Here is a 26,477-nt window from a genome sequence, read left to right as displayed (position 1 = left end):
AACTATTTATTCTGATAAATTAGCTAGCTGAAGGCCAGCTAACAGAATGAAGACACCACATTTGCTGTGTTGTTAATGGGTTTACATTTTTATAGGGACTGCAGCTTGCTGTATAGATGATTTCTTTCAGTGACAAAGTTGCTGGCCTTGAAAAAAAGAAAATTTTCTTTACAAGGCACATTCTGCTTCATATTTTCATGTTGCTGATGATTCCTGTTTTCTCTGACAGTGCCTATGAACACCCAAGCAGGTTTCAGCATGCTTCTTGGTGACTGTGGAAGAGCCATGTGAAGCGGTTCAGAATTTGTGCTTTTCAGACAACAGCAATTGCAGAGTATCATGTTTCTACTTAAGTACCAGCCTTTACACCAAACCTACTGAGGCATCATCGTAAACGGGCCACATTGACCTTCCCCTATTTCTGAGCTGGCTACTGTACACAGGGAAATGCAACATCCAGCCTCACTTGCAAGGAGTTAATCTTTGGGCAACTAACCCTTATTAGCTTGCTCTGGGAGCAATCTGAAATCTGCCTGGTGGAACTGTATAGAGGGGGTTATAAGGCAGCCTGCTTCACTACTTGAAAGGCCCTGGACATCCGAACAAGGACCAGCTCCATCAGATGACTAAGTCAACACCTAAAAGGGTAGGAAGAGAGGTCAAACACAGAGTAAGCCCTTAAAAAAAAAAAAAAAAAAAAGAGAGAAAAAAAAAAAGAGTTAAATCAAAGAAGTTTGATACAGACTTTTATCTGCATTTTTATTACAGCGAGATGAACAAAATACGAGCAAATTGAGGAAAACATAATGAACATTGCCTAATAACATTCTTAGACACTTCTCACATTTGAAGACTGCCTTGTCTTTACTTTTAAATACCACTGGGTCATGAACTGTAATTACAACAGGTTCAGGAATTTGCCAAGACTCCCCTGAGAAACTGTAATTTCAGAAGCATGTTTGCAAGAATTCGTCAGAGTACTTGAGTAAGGCCCTTGCTGAGTAAACAAATACTAAATAATTTTGCTATCGATTTCCTTTCTAGAACTTTCAAAACAGATTTTAATTGCTGTGTTATAAAATTAATCTATATGCTTAGTTAGAATAGAACACATTACTGTTTCTCCTACAGCATATTTCTCTTTCCTGAATAAATGAAATAAATCTTGCAGGATAGATCTGCATATAATATTTTAAAGAAGACATTTGCATTATGAGTTGGTAAAAGCCCTCTAAAAGTCAATTTAAGTCTTATCTTTTATGTATAGCTTAAAGATGACAAAGAGCGGACTGCAGAACAGGAAGGTCATCATTCAAGTCTACCGTAACCAAGAATCAGTTTATTTACAACTAGATTTAAGAAGCTATTTTTCTTTCCCAAGAATTGCTCCACCACTTTAAAAACTGGGAAAAAACCCAACCAAACAATAAAAGGCTTTTCTACTGGTTGTTAAACACTTGTTAGCACTGACGGTTGTCTGTGGGTTATAGAGGGACAGTCACTAGTAAACATTTACTTTAATACCTTAAATTCAATGGCATTAGATTAGCAATGCCAGCTTATGTAAACTGGAAAGAAAAAGACAAAAGCTAAGCTTTGCTAATTTCAGCACGAGTTTGAAACACATGCAATAGGACTAAACTCGTCCTGCATTTCAGTCTTTCCCTGGTTCTTTGCACAAACATAAACTAACAGGGGTACTTCACGTACAGCGTAGAGCACAGGCATTCCATCCCAGAAATGCAAGGTCACTGCTGGAGAGGACATGTACTGGTGGGAAGGCAGCAGCACCAGCTTCAGGCAGCACAACTAGCCCAGCACATTCTCTGATCCAAGGTCTACGGAAGTCAGTGAGAAGTCTCACCCTTGAAACTTCTCCCTCAACTCAAATGTAATCAGCTGACTTCAGAGGTTTACAGTCAAATTAAAAGTGTACTTTTTAAAAAAAAAAATTTAAAGAATGCTACAGTCGATTTATGTCCACTAGGCCCCAAACTACAGAACCTGGTAAAGTTTAAACCTTTCACACCTCATCCAAGTGCCTTCCTTGTATTTTTAAATGATTTGTAAATACCACACATCAATACCCACCTGTGTTATCAAAGGTATTTTTATTTGATGTAGATAAGACTATGTTTGGGCTAGAACTTTCTATTCTACATAAATACAAGAAATATCTAACAGTTTGCACTCGGCATTGTACAAATTAAAACAAATTAGCTAATAACTTGAATTTTTCTTTCATAAATCATAGCAAAGACACTGAAGTTCTTTTTAAGAAAGGAGATAATTACATCTTACCTGAGGTACTTTAACAAAGTATACTTTCTCACTGGAATACATCTTAAAATAAGTACCCCTAGTTTAAATGACTGGTGCAGTAAAAGAGAACAGACAGTACTAGAAGTATCCCTGTGTCCAGCAGCGATTTAATTTTCACAGCATGATATAACATATGGTGTTTTTTATAAGTGGAAACTAAAATTCACATTTCTACGCTATCTTCCACCTGAGAATATGAAGGAACCTTATAACATTGTGATAACCTCCTCCCTCCAGAGGCAGACCGACCAATTAAATGGCTGGAGAAACAAAAGTACAGTGAGATTTCTGTGACTTGCCCCAGGTCAAAGAGGAAGACGATAGCAAAACCAGCTTGATATTCTTTCTCCTGTGTTCAACCCACAAATCTCCTTCCTTTCTGTATTGATCCCAGGCCTAAGTCACTGTGTAATCGACTTTGTAATGCTCACTGTCTTTGTGCGTGCAGCACGTTTGCGGTAGCTGAAAAGGACGTGCAGTCTAGGAAACCAAGAAAATGGAGCTACTAGTTCTTAGTTTGAGATATGACTTTGTACCAACATACCTAAAACAATTTACAAGTTAGGCTTTACCGTCAAAATGAAAGTTTTATTTATATTTTCAACATGAAATACAATAAAATACAGTGCTGTGCTGACAGACATGCTTTTCTGCAAGATTGGGGCAATTCTGTCTCGTATATTCTGATTTTAAAGTCCTATACAAGGATACAGGTCCTATTTTAAACTTTTCCTGTACTCTGACGTTCATCATAATTAACTCATTAAAAGCAGAATTTATAAAGCACTGATTGCAGGCTGTGCATAACTAGGGAGTAATGACATGTAACAGAAGACAACAATTACTCAGTTTTGTTTTTTCAAGTGGTAAGTTACAGAAGCATTTCTTCAAAATTCAAAAGCTAGCTTCCGTGGAGTCATGAATTGCTTCACCATTTCATCTGTGACCTGCTTCCGTCTCTCTTGATGAGCTGCTACCAAGGGCTGCAATGTTTCAATAAGAACCTTCTTCAGCTCCCCTGTGAGCAATTCCCCGCTTGTGTATGCCTGTCAAGAAAGTGTTGATTGCTAAATATGGTGCTATATGGAAAAACTCAATGACAAGTATTTTCTTAAAAGCTTGGCCCTAGCAAATACAGACTTGGATATCTTAAAAATAAGCACACATGCCTTAGGAGGTCATGTGGTATCACTCTGAAAATGTAACTTGCAAAATTGCTCGTTGCCTTATAAAAGATTAAGGCAGCTGGGTGATTTCATATGTCACACGTTATATGGACCAAATAAGTGACAATCACAAGAATTTAACTGGGAAATCCTGTAATTACTTGCAGGAAACTGCGTATTTTTGTCCCCAGAATCCCAGTTCAAATAAACAGTCACCCTAAGCTGTTTTCTGCAGTAAGAGGTACAAATTCTCTTATTTTTCTCTCATTGCATTTGGGTAAGAGATTAGATGTGATTAAAGTATCCTTTTTAATAGCAAAGACACTCAGAATCTATGCTCACGCTAGTAGTCACACTCGCAGTTGTTAAGCTGTTCAATTGCTCCGATACTGAACATGCTTTAGCTAGAAGCACAGGCTGACAGCTGAAATCATGGCTGGGGCCATCCAACTATGACTTGAAATGGCAATAAACACGATAATCTTGACTCCCCTCGTCATCAAGTAATTTGCAATACCAATTCAAGGTGCAACTGTTGCTGATGCTCACTCAGCAACAGCACAATATGTTAACAAGAATGAACTGAATTGTAATTTCAGTGGTGGGTTTTTTGGGGCAGGTTTTTTTGTTCTGTTTGGTTTTTTGTTATAAAAACACCGATAATACTTTCTCTGAGTATCCACTTCTGAAAGCTTTGCCCTCTGGCACCATAATTGAAACAGGACCACTAATGCCGCTATAAGCATTGTGGTTCTGAGGTAGCATTGCAGCAAGCTGCTGGCTGCAGTTTAGGATTTGAGCTCTGTATCAGAGTTATGCTGGTACTGTTGCAGTGTTTGGAGACTAATGGAAAACTGCTCAATATGTTGTATGTGCTCCAGATTTCCATAAGGAATTTACAACAGTTTGCAAGGGGATTAGTAGCTATCCAACCCTGCTCTTGTGTGGGAAAGAGTAGAGGGCTGGAAAACAAACTATAGCTCCTGACCTTGCAGCTGTTCCTAGCAGAAGAAAGCTGATAAACTGATGTGACATGGTACTATCAACTGCAGATGCTGCCTTCCAGAGAGCACATACTGCCTAGTCTTGATGACAATCGTGTAGCTGAAGCAAGTGACATGTCTTGCTACCACCCCCGGGGACAGAAGTCTGCCAGACAGGTTTAAGGAAAATGCAACTTGTATGAAGCAGTTTTCGCTTGGGATCAGTGAATCAATTCCTCATAGCTATTACATTTTTTGTGACAATGAAAAAACCCAGAAAACCATCAAGCTTTAGACATGAGCTTTTGTAGTTCTGCAGAGTATTTAGGTACCTTGCCCATAAAGAACAGACAGAGTGTATTATACAAAAAACACCCCACTAATCCCAAGGTGGCCTCATTTCAAAGGTAAGGGAGATATTGTCCTACAGAATGTTGGAGATCATTATGAAAATACTAGGGACTTTTTTTTTTTTTTTTTTTTAAAAGAGAGATTGGCCTGTGAGAAACAAGAACATTGCAAACTTAATACTCAAACTTGCAAGGGATGGAGAGCGCAAGAACAACACCACAATTACCTTCCTGGAGAAGGTTCATAGGAGGAATTAGTTACAGCGTTGTTGAGGACTTAGTTACAGCTTTGCCCTCATAATAAGGAATGAATAATATTATCTTCACCTTGGCTACTTACCTGCTTCAGTTGTTCAAGCCTGTCATCATCTTCAAGGAAGAAAGTTAGGTACATAAAAGACACGTCAACATCACAGTTACCTCCGTACTTCCTGTGCTCTTCAATAGTATCTCTGCCTCCCGAGAAGGCATGCTTGTTAATCTGAAACAACATAATGATGTTATGGTATAACTTCTACTAAATTCGTGATTACTATATTGTAAACGGCGGTGTGTCACAATACTCTAATTTCTATATTAAGGACTAGCTGAAGAGTGAGCAGGGCAAGTTAACGGAGAGCCTCAGGACTGAAGCAGTGAGGCAAAAGGAGGTCATTAGAATGCAGCAGGGAAAACTGGCTATTCACATACCACTCAGACTGCATAATCAGAACAAAAACGAAGCAAAAACTATCCAAGATTCAGTCAAAAAAATTTTAAGTCTCCTCTCCTGAAGCTGTTGTCTGTTGGACAGAATTTGTGCTCACAGGAAATGTACTTCATGTAAGAAAAAATAATCAAGAAATTAATTTTGAAAGAGATGAAGAAGGCATTGACAAATTTGAAGAAATCCTAAAGAGAACTTAGTCTCCTCCGTTTTCAGGGAAAAGGAAAATAAGAGAAAGAAAAGTTAAGATTACAAAAAGCTGGCTAGAATGGCTAAAGTTAGACAAATGCCCAATTGTTCAGTCTAAAAATGGAGTTATTGCTGACTCTCCCCCCTTCTTTTTAAGCATAGCTTCGTACGGGCAGATGAACTGCACTGGTGAATAGACTGACCTGCTAATCCCATTCCCAGTAAATTCAGAAGCCACTGGCCTATTTTAAAAATTTATGCATGTTTAGAATTCTCAGAAGATGCTAATCTTCCTACAAATTTAAAGAAAACAAATTGCTAGGAAGAGGAAAAAAAGTATTTCATATTTCTCAACCATAAGCTGAGCTTTCATTTGGCTCTTGTATCTTTTCAGATATCATCAACCAGCCAAGAGACACACGTGCATATGAAGTAGATTTTTTTAGTTCTGGTATCTAGGAATTGTTACGTATTTACAATTTCTGAACATTCTCACTATCTGTATGACTGTCTAGTGCTTTTTTTAATCTTTCTAACCATCATGTTATAGTTGATGTCTTGTGGCAACAAATTACATACAAAAAAGATTCACTGATGAATATCTTAAGAAAATAAACTGCCATCTGTCACAATACATCTATTCTCACATTGTAGGACAGCCCAAATAGCTGTCTCGGTATCTGTAAAACTAAGTTTTTATATATTGTTTTGCACTTGCCCTCACCTCTCTCCTTACTAGATTTTGAAAGTCTTTCTATGAAATTTTTTCCTGTGTCCCTCATCTCTACAGTTTGTTTTCTTACTAAGGCGAGAGGGACCACATACAATATGCCAAGTGAAGGCACATTATTGTTTCAAAATGCTTCACATATTAATCTCAAGTTCAATTTTTACATATTGTGGCACCTACTTGTTGACTGAGGGTTTCAATGATCTATCTATAGTAATGCAATCATCTTTGCCCTGAATTAGTACAGACTTTGAATCTAAATAACACTTTCTAGGAAAACAAACAAATTGAGCTGTAATTTGGTGCTGATAGGTGAAATAAGAATAGTTTATTATAATGTTGCCATTCATCTCCTTGGATTTCCCAGAAGCATCTCAGTCTTTCACAATATCTAGTAATTTTTCATCTTCTATTACCTGTAAGTTTTGAACCTCATTACTTAGCAGTGTAATCTGAAAAGTGCTGTAAGCAGTAATTTTTTCTGCGCAGTAGTGGCACTCTCTGGTTAACCTTCATCCATCACCAGAAGTCACCTTTCCTACTCTATTTTTTTATTTATTTGCCATAACAATATTTGGTCTTTCATTCAAGCTCTATTTCCATAAAGACTTGTTTCTGATGGGCTTCAGAAGCTGAAATAAATCTCAGTTTGTCCTCTATTATTCAATATTTTACATTATGTTCAGAATTTTTTCTTTATAGCTTTGACATTCCAAGTAGCTAGAATTATTTTGTTATTTTTCCAGCTACTTTAAAGATTGCAGAAATAGGACTTATTAACCGGACATAAGGCATCTTGGATCTCTTCACAGATTACTAGCTAGTTGCCAGGAAAAAAATGGAAAAATATTACCAACATTGCCACTAATCATGCATCCTCTATTCTGAAACTCTAGCTTTTTTAAAAAGTAATCCTGTAACTGTGCAAATAAATCTGAATTGTTATAATCCAAACACATGAAGAATTCCAATTCTTCAAAACAGTACTGTTTAATCAGTTTCTACGTAAGATAATGAATCATTATGAGATGGCCGTAGAAGAATCTGGTCTATTCATGGGTTTGTCAACCATAAGAGAATTAATCAAGTCTACCCAGCAGAAACAACATATACATCTTTTTTCTTGTTTAGACAGATAGTTATTTCATGTCTGGTTATCATGCCTATAAATCTTTTTCCAAAGACTGATTTTTATTAATTTTTTAAAAAATACTGCAACACAGGTGAACTTCTGCCAAACTAAATCATCTGGCACTGGATAAGAGAGGTTTTCCTTTGAGCTCGAAAAGGCACTAGGAATATACTTAAAACAGAAGAAAACACCCCTTCTAAAACTTACAAGAAATTCAACATAAAATTTATTTGTGAATTGGAGGGAGGAGTGTGTGGCAGCAGCAGATCCCCAAGCAGCATGAAAAGTCTGACCTGTGTTGTAACTGACACTGTGCAATGCTTGGTGCTCCCAGCATGGAGAGGCAGTCAAGACAAAGAGCTGTTTATTTGATTTACACCATGGACTGTCAGATTTCAAAACTATGGCAACATAATATTTATTTTTAGAGCGTGAGCCTCCAGAGCTCATATTCTTACCCCACTGCTCTGCAGATATCAGATAAACAAACATGAGGTTTTGTATGTTATTCTAGATGACGTTTGTACTATTAGGCTAGTTGGCAAGGCAAAAGAATGTATCTGACAGTCTAGCTAGACTCGCATAACTCGGTCAATTCCTGAAGATGTTTTGCCATGAAATGTAGGGGTAAAAGGATTCAGATGTGTTCAAAGAACACATCAAAAAACCGTTGTCGTAACTGTGAGACCGTCACTGCTTTTTGTTATAAAGCTTTGCACACTCAGGTTTTGCAGGTCCTTACCTTTGTCTTGATTTGTTTGGGTGTATCAGTAAGGAAGATGGAGGAGTTTGGGTCACTAGCACTCATTTTTGTCTGTGCTCCTTGCAGGGCTGGGAAGAAGACTGAGTGCAGTAAGGCTGGTTTAGGCTGTCCAATTCTAGGTGCTACATCCCGGGTCATTCTAAAATAAGGATCCTAGAACAATCATCAATAAAAGCACAGAATAAAGTTGAAAAACATAATTTAAAAGCTGATTAGTGCTGATTCGTTCATGCCTTAACAGGTGGTCTCAAAAAAACAACAAAAAAACCCCTCAAACCATGAAATATTCCAGAACCTACTTCCAATCCAGTTCATCCAGAAGAACAAACAAACAAAATCCCTTTTTTCCATTTTCCATAGTTTTGCTGTACACTCTGATTCCCTCAATTAATAGGCATATTTACAGAGATTGACATGAATTCAAATAATTGTGAAAACTATGTTTAGTATGCCTGAAGATGGATGCAGACTAAGATGCAAGCTTCTTCCCAAAGCGTTTAACAACCAGCACACAGACTGAACTAAATCAATGATCAAGGTGGCAGTGTTGTGCTGATGACCTGATCAAACTAGCTGCAATAATACTACTACATAATATTGTGGCTGACGAATGTAATTACATCATCTTCTTTAGTCACTGTCCTTGTGACTAAAATAGCCAAAGATTCGGACAGTGCAGAATTCGATTCCTAGAAACAATACTTATTCAAAGTAACAATGCTACCACTGTCACTTGTAGCCAACATACTTCCATCCTCTTTACATAGATCTGAATTGTTAAGGTTCTGCAGCCTTTCTGGCAAACTATTTCAATGCTTCTTTATTCTTACTGATAGAAGGCTTTTCCCTATGGTTCAACGCAAATCTCTCGCGCTGCAAGTTGCGCTCACTACATCTTGTCCAAGTTACCATGGAGATGGCCCAAAGTTTCTTCCTACTCCATGTCACTATACTTTCGCATAGATTTTACTGTCTTTGCTTTCACAGATGTCAGCTCACTGTGAACTGAGTTGAGAACAAGACAGATCCAAGACTTGCAAGAATGAGTAATGCGTGAACACATGACTGTTGAGTTAAGCCTTCATCTTTGTCAGGACATAGCACAACATCCTTTTATCTCTTCCAGCTTCTGCCTGAGAAAGGTGCTTGCAGGAATGTTTTACAGATGTTTTGATATACTACCATGAAGCTTGAATGGTACATTACAGAAATCCAAATCCATGAAAATGAAATTAAAGTAATATGATTTTCTCACCTGATCAATAGCACATGGGATAAGACACTGAATGTTCTCCTTGCCATTGAAGATCTGTGGAAATGATGAACTGAAGGATGGAGCAGCTTGAATAGCAGGAAAGCTTATCTTTCCTAGAAAACAATACGTTTGGAAAAGTTAAGCAGCCAACACAAGCAAAGATAAATAGACAACTTTTTGAAATATGTAAAATGCACAAGTGAATCATTCAGTCTGCTGAAGACCAACATCTATCTTTATCAAGCAGTGTTACCTTATCTGAGGAAACTGTTTCATTTTTACCTTCTATGGTGTCAACAAACCTTCAACAAACACAGAAACTAATGAGAAAAGGCAGGCTGCGATCACAGAGGTTTCAGAACAGGTTCATCAGTGCATACTCTCTTCATCATTGAACTATCTACCCTTCCCAGAAACACAATTGATATTGTTGCTCATTTTTCTCTACTTGTAAGACAATGACTATAGAGCGACTTACCAGCAAGTTCCCCTCTAAGATCTCAGAATATTTGCTATATGCATGCTATGCTCATGAAGCATCTCAGATGTATCTAGCTTTCTTTTTATACATTGCTTAATCACAGGGTGACCAACCTGCTTCCCTTATCAAAATCCTCTCAGAACAGAAAGCAAATAGCAGATTTTTCCAAATGTGTACTGAAGTCATTATCATAATACCAACTTTTATTAGAGCACTGTTAAAACAAGTAGGAACCTGTTCCTTGGTTACAGTGAAGGCTGAAAAGCTGTCACCGGCCCAATTACTGGTCAAAGAATGATGTTAGTGTTCAGGAACACCAAGGTTTTAATGCCATCTTTGACACAGAATAATTTTTTTTTTTTTGGCCAACGTGATAGAAACCTGCAATCACAGCGAAGTAAATGGAAGACAGAGTTACTCAGCACCTTGTTAATTAGACTTTTGAGCACTCAACTTTTTTCATACATGTATATACATGTGTGTATTAATACAACTTTTTCTGAAGGGAAAAGTTTCTATATAAATTTGGCACAGAAATTTCTAGGAGGCATAACTGACTATAGCTGCAATCACTATTTAAAAAAAAAAAAAGTTCCCCATCCCAGGGGGGAACTTATACTTTGCTGTTACTAGGGCTAAAAAGGTAGATATCATGCTTGAACATGTACTGTAAAGTGTTTTCTATACTGAAGAAACCACAGTAATACCCTTTTAGAATTAGCCTAGAAACATAGATCTTCTTGCTTTTCTATCCATGAGTGGCAGATACTAATCGCTAAAGTATTACTTAAATAGTGCCATAGAAAGTCAAAGCAAGCATTACTTCCAGTAAGTCATATTATTTCCTACCAATGCAATCACTGTCTGTAAAGCCAAAGATTCCTTTCACTTGGTTAAATGTTACATGCTTCTGAACTTTGACAATGTTTTTGTAGAATCCAGTGCTTGTCCTGCAAGAAAAAAAGTGCAAAAATAAAATGAGAAGAGCAGAAAAGTGTAGGTAGAAACTTTCACTCCAAAAGCCGAGAATGTCAAAAACACCTGCAGGATTAAACCTCACAGTTTCTGACTTTCTGTGGCCCATTGAGATGATAATTAGAGAATTATTGAATTATTTACAAACAAGAATTTTATGCCTTGAAAGTTTAATTTATTCTTCCCTCCTCCCAACATTCACTGCAAGCTTTTTTTGTCACAGTTAACTGTCTAAACCCAGAAATATTTTGATTTGGGAATGGTGCCAAAATGTCTCATGGAGCCTGAAGTTTACTTATACTTATGCTTCTCTGTGAACCCATGTAACCCGAATGGATCGTGTCTTCTCTGTTGGTTGGTATACCCATGTGTATCCCATACAGGACACTGCGGTTCACCAAAGGAATAGTAACTCAAATCCTCCAAATTCTCATTTTCTACAGGCTAAGCTCCCTGGCTGGAATTCCTCTGTCACCAAATACAGCAGTGGCATTTCCTAATGAAAAACAGCTCAGCAACTTCTTTTTTTAAAATTCTGCTGAAGAGCTGAAGCAAAAGAAACTGCAGTTCTGACCCACCCTAGTTCACCCACAGGGCAGATCTGTATTAATGCAACTTTTCTAAGGCTGGAAAGTCAGGGGAGTGAAAGGAGGAAAAACTGCTTTGTAAGCTCCACATTCTGGGGGCTGCACATTATACAGTTCATCTCTAAAACATACATTGTTTGATCCAAGTAAGGAAGGTCATTGCCCCACATGGAAGCACAAAGCCCACAACTTCAGATCTGAACTCTGCCATAAAACTTCTTCCTTCTGAGAAGGCAGTTCCAACAGCAGTTTGTTTTTCTTAAATCTTCTTTAAACTTTACTCAACGTTAAAATAATAACCTTTCATGCTGTATTATTAAACTAATTGACCACAATAAGTTGCTGAAATGCATTTCATTAATGCAGACGAAGTGTAAACACATCTGAAGGACTTTGATACCATCTTAAACAAATCAATCTGGAGGTTTCTTGGTGGTTGAGGTATTTTTACAATTTAGCTGGTTTAATATATTTATCATAATTTAAATTTAGGCATTGCATACACCAGTATTTGTTCATATGTTATACAGGAGAATGGCAATAGTGTATATATATATATAATGTTAAAAGAAAAATTAATATGTTTCTATTTTACATGGTGTAAGACTTGTCTTGCAGCTTTCAAATTTAGACACATTTATTAAAACATTGCTGGTTGTCAAAGTTGGAGAGAAAATACACTTTTTTTCATCATGATGCCCTAAAGAAATTTATACTTACCCCAAATAGTCTAAATCAGAAAATATAAAGGTTTTATTGATGTCAAAACCACACGCAATGATGTCTTTTGCATTTTCTCTAGCATACTCATATGCCTTTTCAGTTGTCAGGTCCTTCCAAAGGTATTTCTCATCATCAGTTAACTGTATAACTAAGGGAACATCAAATACTTCTTGCAGCCACCTAATAAAAGCAGAAAGATTTTACCTTGAAGTGAGTTAATATGGAGACGTAAGTCACACAGCTAAAGTATTTTTATACATTTAAACAAAAGTATATAAAGAGGTCTGCTTCTCTTCTCTTTACATGCACATATAGTTATGTTTATGGGAACAGAGTAAATGTTTTATACAGATTCTAATGACAAGTTACCTGGAATAAAGGCTCACACTTATTGTTTCTTGTACATATGATAGTGGTCACCATTTGCAATGGAAACATAATTCAAAGAGACTTTTAGTTCTTTGAGTCCAATGTCTCTGTCCTGCTGCTGCAGGCACCGCATTATAGAGTAACGTTACCGAGTCTCATCACAAACTCGTTTTTAAAAAGAGCAAAAATTCTCAGGAGTGACACAGGGCTAAGGGTGCAAGGAAGAGGGCTCTATGGTGATGCAAGGATTATGATCATTCTAGTGAAAAGGTAAGACTGCATTGTTTAAGTTCATTAATATTCACCTCACACAAACAGAACTCCTTGCAATGTATCATTTTGGCAGTTCCATAAGCCACATTCAACATTTCCTTTGAAAAAAATGTTGTGATTAATACAAATGGTAGAAATAACTTACTTTGTGAACACAAATGGGATAAGATGACCAACATGCATTGCCTGAGAGGATGGCCCTCTGCCAGTATAAAGGTAAAAGGACTTCTTATTTTCATATGCATCGAGGATTTGGTCCATATCTCTAAAGAAAAAACAGTGAAAACATGATGCAACTGTTCAGGAAGAAACATCCACAGCAAAAACCTTCTATGCAAAATTTCAGTGCTTTTAAAGCCAAATATATTTATAAAATAAATATAAAATATATTTTATATTTTTTATATTTTATTTTATTAACATATAAAAATACAAAATCTATAAAATATAGTATGTTAGATGCCCTAGAAATAAAAAGGTTTAGTTTGTTCATTTTTTTTAATTTAAGAAAAGTAATCTCCTTCAGTCTCCATAAAAAACAAAACCAACAGAGGAAAATGAAATTAAAATAAAAAAATGTGCAATTTTAAAAATTACTTAATTGGCTAAAAATTTCTAAGGCCTAGTAAAACAGAGCTGGGAATCATTTCCTAAATAGGTTCAAACAACCTGCTTGGAATGGTCTCTGGTGGAGGTTATGCCTTGAATCACACTTGGGCACTTATTTGAAATGTGCTAGCTGCCATAGGCCAAAAGCCCATGCATGCTAACAATTAAACTGTAGATGACTGGCAGGCTCGTGCTTAGCATTATTCCCTGAGCCTTTTTTATGTGACAATACAGATGCCCAGGTTCACAGGCCAGGTGGACCCTTGTTGAAATCAGCAGTGACACCATATGAGCCCTGGAGCCCTCTGCTAGGCCAATGCCTTTGGCTGGCTGCTAACCTGGAACCTGTACAAAGCAAAGATTCTGTGCACGTTTCTTCAGTTTGGGATTAGTGAGGACTTATCAGAAACTGATGCAACCGAGGGTTTCAAATGTTGCTTGGGGTAGTCTGCAGCAGTTGCTAATTTCAACTGACACAGTTGGTTTACCTTGGTATAAAAGAACATGGTCTTTTGCTAGGCAGAGGTTTCTCCCAATAATGCTCACAGAAAGTCTACCCAATAGGACTTTTTTGAATTTTAAACCAAGAAAAACTTACCTGTGAGAAAAAAAGATTCCTCTACGTAGAAAGCGGTGAGGTTTCTGCCCAATAGCTCTTTCTATTCGATTGATCAGATCTGTGTCAATTTTATTGCTGCCAAACCGAACTATAATCATAAAATGTTAAAAAAAAGAAAAAAAAAAAGAAGAAAAAAAAAGAATAAGCGTAGCATAGCTACAACCAGATCTTGGATTACCAAGAACATACCAATGCAGCCTAGATTAAAAAGGACACCTCCTTCTTCAAGTCTCAGGTAAAATGGCTAGATTTTCCCGATTTTTCCCCTGAAGTCCCAGCAGTCACCTCACTCTATGCTAGGAGGCCCAGTTTACTCACAGCATGTAGTATTGCTCCATCCATAACTGCAGTCTCCTCATAGCAGGAGTACCGATACTCAGAACAAAAAACATTCCAAAGAAATGTATTTATAACTTGGTCTCTGTAAGCCACAGGATAAAAATGGCTGTGACGTTCCGAGTGTTTCTCTCTTGACGTCTAAATCTTCTGCCCTCAGATCGGATGGTTTTTCACTTTCCAACCCCAAATACTCTTCTGCAAACTTAACTCGTCTTTTATATGGGTATGATTACAGACACTGCACCCCTCAAGAGGCTTGAAAAGGTAACGCATAATATACTTCATGGCAATCAAGTAAGACTTATCACTTCGTGGTTTAGGAAATCAGCCAATTAATAAAACAACATTTTCAGATGTAGTAATTTCATTCAAAAAATGTTTTGACAGAGTGAAATAGCAGTATTTTTTTCCTATTCCAAATAAAACTGAACTAGGGAAGTCTTTTATTCCTTCAGTAAAGCTTCCTATACTCCAGTCCCAATTCTTGGACCCTAATAAGCAGGTCAATGCTCCATGATTCGGACTCAATCGAAAGAATTTAGACAGGAACATACTCTTTGCTACTCTTCTGCTCAATTCAACATTAGAACAACTTGCACTATTATTGGAAATGCCAAAGTATTCAAGAGAACAAAACAGAGACTCTGGATGTAAAGATATATTTTAGATATATGAAATATCTAGATCCATCTATTCCAACTGTCTTATTAAAGAGAGACTACACTGGCAAATTCCATGGTTATAACATGTATGTCCACATGGGAGAACCATTTCAGGTCTTCCTAGCTGTAACACGAAATAATCATTCCACACGAACATATCGCTGACTTTGAAATTAGTTAAGTGTCAGCGATATGTTCGTGTGGCATAGTTTCCTAAGGCAACTATAAACAAAAAACCTAATTTCAAACCATTAATTATGCAGCTATCAAGCTATGACTTACATGAATACTATACTTCTGCACTGTGGAAAACACAACAATGTCTTTGAACGCCCCACATAGGATCAGGTTTACTTTGAATTCCCTCCTTATGCATGCTCCTGATTCTAAATTTTCAATTTCTTTTTTAAGCCAAAAGCAAGTGACATTAAAAGCCTTCCTGCAGGAATATCGTAATTATCTGAAATGTCTTTCCAAAGTCTACAACGTTCTACCAGAGCAGGTAGGCTTCTAATGTTACATCCTAGCACACGGTAACGATCCTTAGCTGGACAGCGTAACAGCTTACACCACTGGACAACAGAGAGACTGATTCCAGCTGGAGGCAGAAGCTTTCTACCTGTGCCAGTCACCCGATGTACTGCCTTGGCTATGCAATTCATTTTACAAAGAAAATTAACCTGCAGGGGCAGCAAGAAATATTAAATACACTGGTGTAATTCAAAAAGCCAAATATTCAGACACTCTGGGCTTATTATACTAGACTAGACTAATTTCTTCTCCAGAAATGGGAAAGAGGCCTTCCATCCATTTACTGCACAGGTGCTCGAAGCACAGCATGGAGGCTATTTTTTGTCCATCAAGGCTTTGCATATATCTCAAAAAAGGCTATTTAAGCCCATGGCCATCCTAATCATTGAGTCTGTGGTGCTCTCAAGGGATGGGATAGAAGAGTCAGACCAACGTGTACCCTGGAGCACCAGGATGCTGAGAAGCCCTGAGTACAGCGACTTCCCCTCCTACAGTCTGGCTGAAAACAGGGATGGTGTTTAAGTTTGTCATGTGAACTGTTTTTTCGTTTTTTTTAATATGAACTATTCACTGAACAGCCTTTCATAAACAAAAATCAGGAACCTCCACTGAAAGAAAAACTCAATCTTGACAGGAAAGAAGAGTGGTAATGATTCGAGCATCAACTTGGAGATAAGCATTTCTGCTCTTCCAGACTCTCTATACCCATTTTATTTTCTTCTAGAATTATTGGTTATGCACAGCATTACTACAAGGCTTTGTATATAGCCATTAAACTTGAAGTAGTAGGAACGAATTACTAAATTGGAGGGAAGACTAGGCATACTATTATAAATGGTTTGGGTTGGAAGGGATCTTTAAAGGCCATCTAGCCCAACCCCCCTGCAGTGAGCAGGGACATCTTCAACTAGATCAGGTTGCTCAGAGCCCTGTCCAGCCCCACCTTGAATGGTTCCAGGGATGAGGCATCTATCACCTCTCTGTGCAACCTGTGCCAGTGTTTCATCACCCTCAGGGTAAAAAATTTCTTCCTTTTATCTAGTCTAAATCTACCCTCTTTTGGTTTAAAACCATTACCCCTTGGCCTGTTGCAACAGGCCCCGCTAAAAAGTCCCTCCCCACCTTTCCTGTAGGCCCCCTTTAAGCACTGGAAGGCCGCTGTAAGGTCTCCCTGGAGCCTTCTCTTCTCCAGGCTGAACAACCCCACCTCTCAGCCTGTCCTCCCAAGGAAGGTGCTCCAGCCCCCCGAACATTTTTGTGGCCCTCCTCTGGACCCGCTCCAACAGGTCCATGTCTTTCCTGTGCTGAGGACTCCAGAGCTGGACACAGCATTGCAGGCGGGGTCTCACCAGAGTGGAGTAGAGGGGGAGCATCCCCTCCCTCGACCTGCTGGCCACACTTCTTTTGACGTGGCTCAGAATATAGTTGGCTTTCTGGTCTGCGAGTGCACATTGCTGGCTTGTGTCCAGCTTTTCACCATTAGCACTCCCAAGTCCTTCTCCATAGGGCTGCTGCTCTCAATCCCCTCATCTTCCAGCCTGTATTGATATCGGGGATTGCCTCAACCCAGGTGCAGGACCTTGCACTTGGCCTTGTTGAACTTCATGAGGTTCACGTGGGCCCACTTCTCAAGCTTGTCCAGGTCCCTCTGGACGCATCCCTCTGGATGGCATCCCATCCCTCATGCATGTCAACTGCATTACTCAGCTTGGTGTCCGCACCATTATCCAATAGAAGACAAGTTCCTCCTTACAGTTGCTCATTCACTCCGGGTGAATCAAGCAGGATATTATACAAGGGAAGCACTGGGCCCATCCACTGACCCATCAGAATAAATGTCACTATGAAGACGAATGCTGGTACACGATTCAGCAAACACTGCTTTAGTCTGTATGTTTTCCAAGTGTTATTGCATCTGCTTGTCCTAAGCAAACCTTAATTACTGAATTAATTTCTTCCTAGCAAATAAAATGCATTACAAAATGACAAAGTAATCTGGATGAATACAAAAAGAGACCAAATGAACATGAAAACATTTCATTCAGGAGAACAATAGCAACTGGTAAGAGGCTAATCTTACAGAAACAGAATACATGAAAATGCCCCACATTAATTGGGGCCAGCCGCTCTAGAAATATTTGTTTACTGCCACAGAAAATTATTAAAAGCGCTCTGATATATAGAACACTTCACTGGAAATGCCTAAATAGCTTTATTAAACATTCACAGACTGCACAACTTCCTTTCTTTGCCCATCTTCATCTTTCTTGTTAAAAAATTGGATAATTTTTCCCTACCTATTCCCTCTTATGAGGATGTTCAAAACATTTTAGGCTCTATCTACAAAGAATCTGCCTTCCTAAAGAGCTTCTGACAAGGGCACACTCTTCTCTCCTTAATAAGCTTTAAAAAAATTCCTAGCATGCTTTTGATCTGTAGCGTTCTGGCTTTCACAAAAAGACAGCTTTCAACTCACTGTACATAAGAAGCCCTGAGAGCTGCCCTTTTCAAAAGCGTACTTGCATTTGCTGAAAATTTATTACGCACTTTTCCTCTTTGCCATTGCCATGTTATAATTGCATACAGAAAACTAATAACCTACTACTTGTTATGCAGCAACTTTACTGACCAGGTCAGTCTCAATAACCTTTGAACAGTCATGGCAACTGGGTGAGGTTCCTGGGAGCTGGAAGAATGCAAATATCACTCCTACCTTGAGGAAGGGCAAGAAGAAGGAACTGTGGAACTACACGCTGGCCAGCCTCACCTCAACCTCTGGGTATATGACGGAGCAAATAATCCTGTAAACCAGTCCCAAACACTATTAAAGACTTGAAGGTGACTGGGAGTAGCCAGCATGGATTTATGAATGGGAAATCATGCCAAACCAACTTAATAGCCTTCTATGATGATATAACCAGCCTAGTAGATTAGGCAAGAACAATGGATATTGTTTATCTCAACTTTAGCAAGCCTTTTGACACCATCTCCCATCTCATTCTCACAGACAACTGATGAAGTCTGGACTAGATAAGCAGACAGTAAGGTGAACCGAAAACTGGCTAAACTGCCAAGCTCAAAGGGTTGTGACCAGCAGCACGAAGTCCAGCTGGAGCCCAACATTATTTGTGTACCCCAGGGGGTTGATATTGGGGCCAATACTGTTTAACATCTTCATTAATGATGTGGATGATGGGACAGAGTACACCCTCAGCAAGTTTGCAGATGAAACAATACTAGGAGTGGTAGCTGATACAACTTATGGTTGTGTTGCCATTCAGACAGACTCCAGCAGGCTGGAGAAATGGGCTGACAAGAATCTCACCACGTTCAACAAAAGGGAATGCAAAGTCCTGAATCTGGGGAGAAAAAACTCCATACCCTGGTACAGGCAGGGGGCCAACTGTCTGGAAAGCAGCTTGGCAGAGAAGGACCTTGGGGTCCTAGGGTCCTGATAGACAAGGAACTGAGCATAAGCCAGCAATGCACTTCTGTGCCATTGGAAGGCCAATGGCCTTATGGGCTGCATTAGGAACAGCACTGCCAGAACATCAAGGGAGGCAATCCTTCCCTTCTACTCAGCACTGATGAGACATCTGGAGCATGGGTCCAGTTCTGGGTTCCAGCATAAGGAGGACATGGACATACTAAAGCGAATCTGCAAAGGGCCATGAAGATGAAGGACTTAGGGCATCTGTCACGTGAGAGGTTGAGAGAGCTGGGATTGCTGAGCTTGGGGGGATCTCATCAATGTGTATAAATATGTGATCAGGGAGATGGAGGGGAGTGAAGAAGATGGCACCAGAGGCAATGGGCACAATTTGAAATAAAGGAAATTCCACTTAAACATACAATACCCCTTCATATTGTTCACATAGTCAAGTATTGGAACAGGTTACCCAGAAAGGTCATAGGATCTCCATCCCTGGAGATAAGAAAAATCCTACTGGACAAGTTCCTGAGCAACCTGCTCTAGTTGACTTTGCTTTGAGGAGGGGGGTTGACTAGATGATCTGCAAAAATCCCCACCAACTTCAACCATTTTGTTTCTCTTGCAATATTCGGCCCACTGAGTTATCAGCATTGTTAGCATACGAAGTTTTTTCCTCATGCTCAAACAAACAAACAAAAATTCTGGGGATATTCATGTCTAGTACTTAGCTAACAGAACGTTTCTTCCCAGAATATCCTCAGGCTGTTTTGTTGCGCAGTCATACACTTAAGCGCACGTCTAGGACAACCATTTGAGAATATCCCTTTCAATCACACAGTACTTTTAGCACTTTCATTTCTTCTGTGTTCGAGTAAACACAAGCACACTGGCAATTTTCTCTGGCACCACTAGAAAATGAACAGATTATAGGTGACACAAGAATTTCCTTTATGGTAGGAGCTATCAGATGTCAAGTTCTTGGACAATAATTTTATTATAATTTTTAAAAGGAGAAGGAAGAGCAGGAAGTTTATCAATAACAAGCAGTTACTGTTTCACTTCTTGAAGTGGCTAGGCTAGCATTCTTCACTGAAAAATTTCCAACACATCACTTAGAACAAGCCAAATGACTCATCCACCAAACTCCCCAATCTGCTAGTAGTGTAAATAACTAAAACCAGGCTAACTCACCACTCTAGGTAGGTCAAAAGGTCATACATACACAAAAAGTTACTGGAAAAAAGGGCACTGCTGTCAGGCAAACACAAAACATGACTTTAATACAAATGTTAGTCATGCTAGTCAAATGAAGTCATGCTAGTCGTTCTCAGAGAGACCTTGAGACTGTGCCAGCACAAGTATTCTACTCTTCCCACTTTTCTATAGGACTTAGAAACACCCCCAAAAAAAACCTGCTCCATAGCTCCTACAGAAGCAACAGGATGATGAGAGATGTCATCCGCTTCTAGATTCTAATGATTATCTTTTTTCCTTCTCCCCCATCAACGTATATTTTTCTTCACACACTTCTCCCTTTCCAACTTCTTCCTTCTCCTATTACCTTCTGCAGACTAAGCCAATACACACACACATCTGATATTATCTTAAAATAACATCACACAGAGTTAAAAGAATGCTGACACTAGCAACTGAGCTCCCAAAAGCAAAGACATGGTTACAGCCACAGAAGGGTATATGCTCTATTGTGAGAAACAAGCTACTAAGCAGACACCAGCAATGTACAACTGAGGTACTAAATATGAACTGAAGATTGACAGTAATGAAAAAAAAAGAAAGCAAAAATAGTAAAAATTAATGAATAGTTCTCTCACTTGTTTCTATGCTAGACTCAAACAAGCTATTAAAATAGTGGACTGTAAAACAGATAAGGAAATTAACTAAACCCCTGACAAAACTTTGCAACTTTTTTAACACTCCTGTCTAAACTGTTTTCCATTACATCGCGTGTTTTTTTTGAACGAGCTTCATCTTCTTCATCCCAGCCAGCACTTGGCTGCTTCATAGTGTGTCTTCTGAAGAAATCATTACACTTATTCTGCATTAGTATTGGTTCATCGCTGCCCTCCCTAATTTGGAAGTCAAGGCAGATGTGGAGAGATGCTAGGAAGAATCCTACAGCCTGGCCAGAATGCTCTAGGCGCCAGCTGTTATGCATCAGACACTGAAGTTGAAGATACTCAGTCACAGTGTCTTCATTACATAACTTCTAATAACAGTCCTTATGCCAAAAAACAAACTGCGAGTAAAAATTTTATTTTAAACTAAAGAGTTCTTTGCAGAGTATTTAAGTCTTGCACATGAAATCCCTGCCTGGGACATTTTCAACTCCTACAACAAATTCTTTAGACATGCAAATGCTAAGATTAGACAGAAATGAAATGTTACCTATGATGGCTTTGATCAGGATTTGTTATGATCCCTTGCTGGTTTTGTGGTCATTAGGATCACTTTACATAAATTCCTTAGTAGCATTGAAGAAAGAGTTATACCTATGAGTTTGTCATAATCCACGCCTTTTGCATTTGATGTCTGCACAGTCCAGGGGTCCACAAAATCCTCGTCCTCTTCTTTAGCTGTACCATTGTTTATTAGTAGAAGATCTCTTGGAGGCAAGCCTGCCTGATAATCTTGTCCTGTTGTTGTTTTATATGACAGTTTTAATGATAATAGCATCCTCACTGCTGCATCAATTTCATCCTGAATAAAGGAAAAAAAAACTGTTTGACTTAACATACTTAAGACAGACAATTAGATTAATGTCCTAACTTTTCAAAATCCTGCATCCATGCTTTGACTTGAATTGCATTATTCAAAAATCTCTAAGCCTTTATTTATATGTTTGCAGCATCACTGCCAAAAAATAAAAGAAAAGCAAATAGCAGGTAACCGTTTCCTAATTGGCAGAACTTAAAGCATCATCATTGCCAAGATATTTAAAGCACCTCTGTCTCACTTTTCAATTTCTGCCCGAGGGGGAAAAAAGAAATGCTTGCCTACTTTTCAGAGGTATAACTAGCTTAACATTTTAAACACCAATTTCTAAGATATATAAATATAATATAAATTATTGTATAATTTACACTGCTTTCAGTGGCTCACCTTAAAATAATTTATTTATTACAATTCTTTTACAGACTTAAAGACAAACTACAACAAAAAGTTCTTCACGACTTTCATGGTTATGACTTTTTTTAATACAAAGCTATTGTAACATCTCACGTAAGCAATAAATACATCAACACTTTATTCAACTCCCAGTTTTCAAGGCTTACTCCCACAAGCAATACACTAAGACAGCCCATATTAAAACTGAGCTCACTTTGCCAACATAGCTATGACAGAATAGGAAACTTGAAATTAATGGTAAATTACTAAATCACTTAAGGGAGATTAATCAGGGACTGTCAGTACAGTAATAGGAAGACATATTTGCTAATGTGTACAATAATGTATGGAGAAAAAATATTTCAATGAAGCATCTAAAACCAGGGAAGAATGCAAGTGATATAAATTTTACTTGAAAACCGAATACCTTCGATCTTGTCACATAGCATGGCTGAAGCAGACGTCTAAGCCTATGACTCTGGTCTTACTTCAGGAGTAAAAACTTTATACTCTTGCTAGTGACTACCTTGCTCCAGGTATGTCCACAGTTCACAAAATGGACAAATATTTCTTAGCAAGGTTTTTTTCTTACTGCAATACAAAATAGATCTCAGAACAATCATATTCTTCAGTGCTTTTAAAGATAGGTCTAATTTGAAAAAGGATGGGTTCAAAACATGAAATGGCAATACCTTTGGTGCTTTTCCTGCTTTCAGTGCTCTGACTTTCTCTCCTTGTTCAGTTACTCTTTCAAACAGCTGAAGCGGACTCAGAGATTTCAAATCACAGTTCGGACTGTCAGCCATTTTGCCAGACTGCGAAAGATCAGTTTATTTACAATTCAACTAAATTTAATGTCTTCCAGTTCTTCGGCTTGTAGATGCAAAACAGCAGCAGTAACAAGGAGAACTGTAGGGCAAAAAAGAGTGTGTTTGATTCTTTCATGTGTATCTTGAAGATCAGACGAGCAGAATAAGAATATAAAACCTATACTGACCCCATACCTAATTCTATTCATATCAGATTGATAAATGTGGAGACAACACAATGAGCTTCAGTTTCATACAGGAATGGACTGAGGCTGACAAGAGTACCAAATAAATTTAGAGATCACTCTTAATGTTGTTTCTCTATGTATTTAACACTAGAACACCTTTGCAAAGTCAAACTCCTGACAAAAGTAAAAGTAATTAAATATACGTACAATTCAGAACATCTCAGAACCTTGGTTGAGGTTATCTGATTCCTGATGAGTTACTGTTTTTGCACTACTTGATAGCCCATCAAATTCTGAATGACAGTGAGATTTTTCTAGCTAGCATACAGAATTTTGTCCTAATATATGTAATACAGTACTTCAGCCCAAGGAAAGATATACAAGAGAAAAGGTTAGTCACCTTCTTCACTGCTTACCTCCAGAGGTTATGAAACACACCGATGATCAGTAAGAAATACTGCTTCCTAAAGAACAAATCAATCCTTGGGTATACAATAGCCTGTAAATTTAAGGAACTATTTGTTTCTCAGCAGTACGTTGGAAAAAGGACCCTAGAAGATGGCTTAAGATGATGAGGAGGCCAAGAATAATAGCACAGCTGTTCTCTTGCGTCCAACATATACCTTGATCACAGAGTGTGCCCATGCTTCCACAAACAGGCTTTTCTCCTGGGCTAACATCTATAATGTTGTGAATATTAAGGATAACATCACCTGAACGTTTCTTAGCAGTCTATTAATTAACAGCAACCAAGACTTTGGAAAACTACAACTACATAGTTTACAGTACACTAACACGGAAAGTACAGAAAGTTATAGAATGCTGTTAAAATGTTAAGTAAGCATACAGTTTCTGTTACTAAATGCATTAAAATTAATTTTCACTCTACATCAGAAATACCTTGATCTTTGTCCCATCAGTTATAACCTGAAATGCTACCAATAAGCTTTGCTGTACTTAATTTTAATGAATACATCCAACACCTCTTACCAATTTCCAAGACAGGAAACTCCTGTAACATGGACTGCCTTGAATTAACTCATACTTTACTACACATGCCTCCCATAAAGGTGGCACAGCAATTCATGGTATCCCAGCAATTTCTTAATCTAATTTTTCTAAAATTACCTGATAAATTGTCTTCAGATAATATCTGATCTAAAACTAGAGTTTTACTTATGTCTAAGAAATCCAGTGAATCTGTTATCAACCTGCCACAAGTGAAAACTCATTTCAACTGCAAAGGCAGAACTCCTTATTTTAAGAATCATTATTTTCAAAAATTATTCAAGCCTAGCAGCTCTCTGTATAAAAGGATGAGTTCTTTAAAAGTACATATGCTCTAAACAATTTTTTTGGTAAAAATTCAAGCCTGATGTTGTTTAAATATTGAGAACTAAGGATAAACACCCATTAACTTGATACGGGAAGGGAGTTTGAAAACCATTATGGTTCTGGTTATAGTTAGCTTGCAATATTTACAGAGAAGAAATTAAGTGTTCAAAATGGGTAAGGAGGACACCATCTGTCAGAAAGGCAACATTGTAAGTGAAACTGCAACTATCTCAAATGAATCCATTTGAGACGAACATACCACAATAACAAGGTACACAGAGAAACATACAGAGAAATACAAAAGTCTTTCATAAAACCTGAGGCTGTTAAAATGAGAAAACAGTGCAGATCCTAGTGATAAAAATGAACTGAGGGAAAAGTAAATTTCCCAAGAAAACTATCATTGCTACTTGGCCAGGGTTGTGAACTGCAGCCCCACAATCTGATGTGGTTGATATATGCAATCACCCCCGCTATTGTATAGAAAAGTTGTATCATCTTAATTCATAAACTGATGCTTATTTTACATGTATCCAAATGCGATAGTGACAAACACAATGCAAGTTAAAAGAGGAAATGACTTTCATACCGAGTTGCAAACAGTGGTGTGTTGGAAACACAACGTTCACACACAGCATTCACCCTAAGCATTCTCTGTCATGCTGTGTCAATGCCCGTGAAGGAGGAACTCTGTGCCCATGTAAAGCGCTACTGACTCACAAAGGATCATGTCTTTCTGGACAGACTCCCTAGCATATTAGTGATCCATTGCTATGCATGGAGCACGAATAGATTGAGTTTACAAGACACATACGTAGCTGAAGTGAATCCTAAAATGAATAAAAATACACATTCATTCGGCTCCATTTTCCCAGAATTAAAAAAGAAGAAACAAAACCATAAAATTGTTGCATTAGCTGTCCTGCAGTACTTCAAAGACTTCCTTCTACAAAATAATCAGCCTAATCACAACCTTGGTTATATTTACACAGTATATATTTAAACTGCCCTGTAAAAAGCCTTCAAGTGCCTAGAAAACTTAGGGTTGATTCGGTAGCCTGCTGGTTACCAAAACACACCTATCATTAAGGCTTTGTTTGTCAGACAGCTGCAATATTCCCAGATTTCAGCTTCAGTTGAATACCCTGAGAAGGCAGAGAAGTGTACACATCCATTTGCTAATTTAATTCACTTAGTCTATTAACACTGACCACAGAAGTGGAGAATCACAGAACGGTAGGGGTCAGAAGGGACCTCTGGAGATCATCTAGTCCAACCCCCCTGCTAAAACAGGTTCACCTACAGCAGGTTGCACAGGACAGCATCCAGGTAGGTTTTGTTTGAGTATCTCCAGGGAAGGAGACTCCACAGTCTCCCTGGGCAGCCTGTTACAGTGTTCTGTCACCCCCAGAGTAAAGAAGTTTTTCCTCATGTTGAGGTGGAACTTCCTGTGCTCCAGTTTGTGCCCGTTGCCCCTTGTCCTGTCATTGGGCACCACTGAGAAGAGCCTGGCCCTGTCCTCTTGACACCTGCCCTTTAGATACTGATAAGCATTGATAAGGTCCCCTCTCAGTCTTTTCTTTTCCAGGCATACTTAGATTACATAATTGACTAAAATAAGACTGACTGATGTATTATCAGTAATACATAAGTTTTTAACCTAATCTCGATCCCTTCAACCTTGATTATCTGCAGTTTGACAGTGTTATTTTAAAGAGGTAATTTGAAGCATATAAAACAATTCTCTGATTTATTCCTACAATTTACTTACATTCTTTTATTTGGATACTAGTGTTTTCCTCTTTTTCATAGGCACAGGATA

The 26,477-nt window shown here is 38.2% G+C and overlaps 1 protein-coding gene across 3 annotated transcripts; it reads right to left on the bottom strand.

The window, feature by feature from the left end:
• Positions 1 to 733: 733 nt before the first annotated feature.
• Positions 734 to 26,477, bottom strand: WARS1 (tryptophanyl-tRNA synthetase 1). Of its 3 annotated transcripts, XM_086463590.1 has the most exons (11): positions 26,427 to 26,477; positions 23,016 to 23,232; positions 21,708 to 21,915; positions 14,212 to 14,320; positions 13,150 to 13,269; positions 12,360 to 12,542; positions 10,927 to 11,027; positions 9,597 to 9,709; positions 8,321 to 8,494; positions 5,162 to 5,302; positions 734 to 3,368 (listed from the first exon to the last, which is right to left on the bottom strand). In XM_086463590.1, exons 2-11 carry the CDS (start codon positions 23,127 to 23,129, stop codon positions 3,210 to 3,212), a joined length of 1,422 nt encoding a protein of 473 aa, XP_086319716.1. In that variant the 5' UTR covers positions 23,130 to 23,232; positions 26,427 to 26,477; the 3' UTR covers positions 734 to 3,209. The 3 variants fall into 3 exon arrangements, with proteins under 3 accessions (XP_086319716.1, XP_086319715.1, XP_086319717.1); XM_086463589.1 differs by lacking the exon at positions 26,427 to 26,477 and having other exon boundaries at positions 23,016 to 23,256; XM_086463591.1 differs by lacking the exons at positions 23,016 to 23,232; positions 26,427 to 26,477 and adding an exon at positions 22,751 to 22,771.

The sequence above is a fragment of the Leptosomus discolor genome, chromosome 3 (genome assembly GCF_034619465.1).
Source record: "Leptosomus discolor isolate bLepDis1 chromosome 3, bLepDis1.hap2, whole genome shotgun sequence".
Taxonomy (NCBI): Eukaryota; Metazoa; Chordata; class Aves; order Leptosomiformes; family Leptosomidae; genus Leptosomus; species Leptosomus discolor.
Note: the sequence above shows the minus strand (reverse complement) of the source record. Positions and strands in the feature narration are given on the sequence as shown.